The sequence below is a fragment of the Chiloscyllium plagiosum genome, chromosome 50 (assembly GCF_004010195.1).
Source record: "Chiloscyllium plagiosum isolate BGI_BamShark_2017 chromosome 50, ASM401019v2, whole genome shotgun sequence".
Taxonomy (NCBI): Eukaryota; Metazoa; Chordata; class Chondrichthyes; order Orectolobiformes; family Hemiscylliidae; genus Chiloscyllium; species Chiloscyllium plagiosum.
The window spans coordinates 6,766,610-6,771,909 of NC_057759.1; the positions used below are offsets into that span (position 1 = coordinate 6,766,610).

A 5,300-nucleotide genomic window follows, 5' to 3' on the forward strand; every position below is an offset into this window, starting at 1 on the left:
CACACATCCACAATCCAAAGGCTCTTATAAGAGCCACCCACAACCTTCCTGACACAGCTGAACCATTTCTTTAAGGGCTGTTTGTTTTAGTTTGCATGTGATTCTTGATAAGATATTTTAAGTTTTTGCATTGCATTCACTTTTATAATTGCTTTGCAATTTGATGAGATGCATAAATGAAGGGGGCGGGGGTTGAATACATCACAAACAGCCCCTTCCCCTCTCTATAGGGAGACAGCAGATTAAGCACCAGTGAGTCATTTTTTAAGATAGATTTGTTTTAGTGTGTTTTGACCAGGTATCTTTCTTCGAGAACTATATTTGATATTATAAGTGTTTTGCAAATTGACGAGGTGGGGAGAGCGACTTCATTAGAGAGAGAGAGCAGACTAAACACGAGGGAGTCATCTTTCATCTTATTTGTTCAAGTTGCTAAAAGCCCTGGTGGAATGTTAACACTTATTTTCACCCAAACAAACCAAACGGAAATGCCAACAGCTTTCAGTCGCACGGATTGACACATTTTACCCTTTTCAAAAAAAAACATTTCCATTGCGCGGCTTTAATCCGATTTTTCAGAATGCAAATGCAAAGCCCTTTCTGGCTGTCGGTGAGAGGCTTAAACTGAGAGAACACCAAAACAGCTGCCGGACTGAAACGTGGTGATTATGCTGAATCTGATCGAGAGCGATAAGGGAGGACGGCTTTAAAATATCGTGTAAACATCGCCATCGATACTGAGCCGGAAGAATGTTGTGTGCTGCTTTATTAACATGTTGGGGTGTTATTGAAATGTGTTGTAGACTGCAGTGTTTGGCCTGTTTTGTTTAAGCTTAAGTTTTAGAAAATTACCCATTCTCAAGATCAGAGATGGACAGATAGTGGTGGGCAAATGAGGGAGAGTAAGACCGTGAGAAGGATACATTTGTAAAGTAAAAGTAACTTGACATACGAGTAGTAAGTGTTTTAAAAACCTCCTCAGTTTGTTTTAGTACTTCGTTTTTCAATGTAAAATATATTCCTTTGTTTGTAAGTTGGCGGGCTTTTCATGTTGTAACAAAGGCGGTTGATGGTTTGGCGCCGGTACTTTCCGCCCTCCTCCCCGTGTCCTCTCCGGATTGGGGAATGAGGCAGATATCTGATTGGGAATTGGAACATTAGGCGGGGCTGAACAATGGGACCAATCAGAAACGGCTGCCCCACCATTCCTCCCGAAGGTATAAGAGGCCGCGATGTGGGCGGAGTGCAGCATTCTCTCTCAAAGTGTTTGTGAGATTGTGACTATGTCTGGAAGGGGAAAGGGCAGTGGGAAAAGTCGCGCCAAGGCGAAGTCTCGATCGTCCCGGGCTGGCCTGCAGTTCCCGGTGGGCCGTGTTCACAGGCTCCTGAGAAAGGGTAACTATGCTGAGCGTGTGGGTGCCGGAGCGCCGGTCTATCTGGCTGCGGTGCTGGAGTATCTGACGGCTGAAATCCTGGAGCTGGCCGGCAACGCGGCCCGGGACAACAAGAAGACCCGCATCATCCCCAGGCACCTGCAGCTGGCCGTGCGCAACGACGAGGAGCTCAACAAGCTGCTGGGAGGGGTGACCATCGCTCAGGGCGGGGTGCTGCCTAATATCCAGGCCGTGCTGCTGCCCAAGAAAACCGGCTCTGCGGCAGCCGCTAAAAAGTGAAGAGCCCTTTCTTGAATCTACCAACCCAAAGGCTCTTTTAAGAGCCACTCACAGTATCTGTGAAAGGAGTTGACCTCTGTCTAATTATGTATTTCAGAGCCCTGGGCTTTGTACCTGACATCGAGCAAATCCTATCTCCTTTTCATTGGGTACTGTTAGTGTCTGTGGGAGCAGAGGAAGAATGTTTCATAAAATGCGATTGCAACAGTGACTGGAACTATTTCTCATTGTACGGTCACTGCCTGAGGGATCTAGCTTTAGGTAATGTCCAATGAGTTTAGATTGGTGTTACGAACGTCCCCGATCGCGTTTGACTTTCCATTAGTTTCACAGTTCGTTGAAGTTGGGACTGGTTGGGTTGACCCAGAGCAGTAACTCGTCAGTCGCTGAAGGAGTCGTCCCTGACCCTTTGCGCTTTGCTCTCTGCTCGGTTCATATACAGTCTTTTATCCCCATCCTCTGGAGAGAGAGCAGATTGCATACCAGTGAGGCATTTTTCAGCTGAAAAGAGAATGGGGTAAACTGAGACTGTCTGAACTCCAATTTTGTAATGAAAAACACAATCAACGCATACATTCTCCCCTATAAAACATCCTGTTCTTTTGTACACGTTGGCGGGCATTTTCAAATTTGAAAATAAGCCAATAAGCCAATTGTCTTGGCGCCAATATTACTTATCGCCATCCCCCGGCACCCACGACGCTAACAGTTAAAGAGAAGAACAATGGGCGCTATTTCACTGGAGACGTTTAAAGTGCTCCTTTACAACGCTATCATACTTCCACAGTCCGTGTTTCCTGTATTGACAGCATAATGTCAACAGCGAAAAACAAAAGCCAAACCGCCTGTGCTTGATTGCCCAGTGCGGTCATGAGGTCCCTACCCGTAAAGAGAGAATACATTAAAGTGCACTCGGTCATTTAATGCGCTCATCGGGAAGAATGTTCATACCGCCATCTCCAAATCATGACTACTGTCGGAGATTAGAACTTCTTGATGAAATGTCTTTCCGCTCATTGTCCCTCAGCTGTAACTGAACGTGGCTGAGGAGGGTGGGGTGGAAATTGGCACCAAAACATCCACCGGTTTCTTTCAGATTTGAAAATGCAGTCAAGATGTAGAAAGTAGGAGGCAGTTTGAATGAGAAGAATGCATGTGTAATTAATAGTGGGTTTGTTTTTAGTTCACACCCTCTTGGGAGGCTCGGTTCAAACTCAATGGGCCGTATTGGCCCCTTTCTCAGGACTTCAAGACCGACCTGCGCTTCCAGAGCTCGGCGGTGATGGCCCTGCAGGAGGCCAGCGAGGCTTACCTTGTGGGACTGTTTGAGGATACCAACCTGTGCGCCATCCACGCCAAGCGGGTCACCATCATGCCCAAAGACATCCAGCTGGCCCGCCGGATCCGCGGGGAGCGCGCCTAAACGGAGCCTGGCCGGCCCTGCACATTCACCCCGAGAGAGAGAAACACAACGGCTCTTTTCAGAGCCACTAAACTATCCAGAGAGAGCCGAAATCCACCCCGGCTTTTGGTTTTATGTTAGAAACTCATGCGTTGCTGTTTTTACACCGGGTTGATTCAGCTGTGTTTGACGGAACTGAATCTGCCCGAGATGGAAGTGCCCAGGGGCTGACTGATGCATTTGTTTGGCGTTCATTCGCGTCAATCGTCAGCAAGCGGCATTGGAGTTACACGTTGAGAATTTAACAGTGATCACACAACAGAAATGAAGTACGGGTTCCATTCATGTCTGAGATTAACGTTAAATATCACAACACCAGGTTATAGTCCAACAGGTTTAATTGAAAGCACACTAGCTTTCGGAGCGTCGCTCCTTCATCAGGTGGATGTGGAAGACACAATTGTAAAACAGAATTTATTGCAAAAGTTTACAGTGTGATGTAACTGAAATTATACATTGAAAAATACCTTGACTAGATGAAAGGCTCAGCAAACGATCAAGGTATTTTTCAATGCATAATTTCAATGCGCAGACATACCTTAGATATTAATTGATCTGAATAAATCAAATAAACACTCATGCCATGGTTTACGAAAGTGGAGACCTGTGAATGGGGAAGGTATCACACAGGGAGGGTTTATTGATCTCCATCTTGTTATTTCACTTCGCGACTTATAACCCTACCGAGTCACGAATATGACATATCGTAGTATTTGTATTTCACTGACCCGTTCAGGAATTTTGTTCAGTTTTGATTCTGGGACGCTGCGGATGTTTTCATGGCGCGTTCCTTCCATCTGCCTGTTACAGACAGTTCAGGTAGCAATTCCACATTGTTTTCGGGCTAATTACAATCTGGGGATAATAAAAAATAACAGATAAAGTGAGATTCTGTCCTTTTATCTGATTTTAAGATGTTTAAATTGGCGGGGTTGTTTAGATTGATTCACGGCCGGTACAAGTTCGGTTGTTCAGTTTGTCTGGGCTGTTTTAAACCCCGCCTTTCCTCCTGCCTGTTACAGACAGATCAGGCAATGATCCCGCCTCCTGTCCGCGCTGCCAGCTAACTAGGTTTTAAATAATTACTATAAAATATTAAATTTTGTCTTCGTTGCAGACGGATGGTGCTTTGCGTTTGAATATTTAATTTAATTTCAGTGTTTGTGAGGGTGAATTCGGCGGGCATTTTCAAACTGACCAACTGTCATTTCACGTTACCCAATCAGCCTCCAACAATTCTTTTCCTGCCTTTTCTGTTTCTCTGTGGGTTGAGGGACAGGGCTGTATCCAATCCCAGCTCTAGGGCGGGCTCTCCGTTCCCTTAAACAGGCAGCACCGCAGCAGCCTCAGCATTGACAGCAGCAGCCCGTGTGTGTGTTACAGAGAGTTGGAGAGAATGGCCCGAACCAAGCAGACAGCGCGCAAATCCACCGGAGGGAAAGCTCCCCGCAAGCAGCTGGCGACCAAAGCGGCCCGCAAGAGCGCTCCGGCCACGGGCGGCGTGAAGAAGCCTCATCGCTACAGGCCCGGCACGGTGGCTCTGCGGGAGATCCGCCGCTACCAGAAATCCACCGAGCTGCTGATCCGCAAACTGCCCTTCCAGCGCCTGGTGCGAGAGATCGCTCAGGACTTCAAGACCGACCTGCGCTTCCAGAGCTCGGCGGTGATGGCCCTGCAGGAGGCCAGCGAGGCTTACCTGGTGGGGCTGTTTGAGGACACCAACCTGTGCGCCATTCACGCCAAGCGGGTCACCATCATGCCCAAAGACATCCAGCTGGCCCGCCGGATCCGCGGGGAGCGCGCCTAAACGGAGCCTGGCCGGCCCTGCACATTCACCCCGAGAGAGAGAAACACAACGGCTCTTTTCAGAGCCACTAAACTATCCAGAGAGAGCGGGAAGCGATAGGGGACCTGAAAGCATGCTATTGCCGCACTAAGTCAGTTCTGTTGTTATTACATATACTTTGAATCTAGCCGAGCCGGGCGAAGGTAGTTGGAAGGCTTTCAGCGGCAGTGATTAGTACATTGCCATGAATGTTATGTAATTTTCACACTACATAATAGGTCGGGGAATGTTTATTTCGGATGAAATCTCTCCTCATTGTCTCCCTTGGTGTTCCCACCAGCTGTAACTATATGACTATTGCTGAGAAAGCAGCGGGGAA

At 47.6% G+C, this 5,300-nt stretch overlaps 2 protein-coding genes across 2 annotated transcripts; both read left to right on the forward strand.

The window, feature by feature from the left end:
- The first annotated feature begins 1,217 nt into the window (after window positions 1-1,217).
- Window positions 1,218-1,688, forward strand: LOC122544554 (histone H2A-like). Its single transcript, XM_043683869.1, has one exon. It carries the CDS (start codon window positions 1,233-1,235, stop codon window positions 1,671-1,673), a length of 441 nt encoding a protein of 146 aa, XP_043539804.1. The 5' UTR covers window positions 1,218-1,232; the 3' UTR covers window positions 1,674-1,688.
- A 2,799-nt stretch (window positions 1,689-4,487) lies between these two features.
- On the forward strand, window positions 4,488-5,007 carry LOC122544570 (histone H3). Its single transcript, XM_043683886.1, has one exon. It carries the CDS (start codon window positions 4,532-4,534, stop codon window positions 4,940-4,942), a length of 411 nt encoding a protein of 136 aa, XP_043539821.1. The 5' UTR covers window positions 4,488-4,531; the 3' UTR covers window positions 4,943-5,007.
- The last annotated feature ends 293 nt before the right edge of the window (window positions 5,008-5,300 follow it).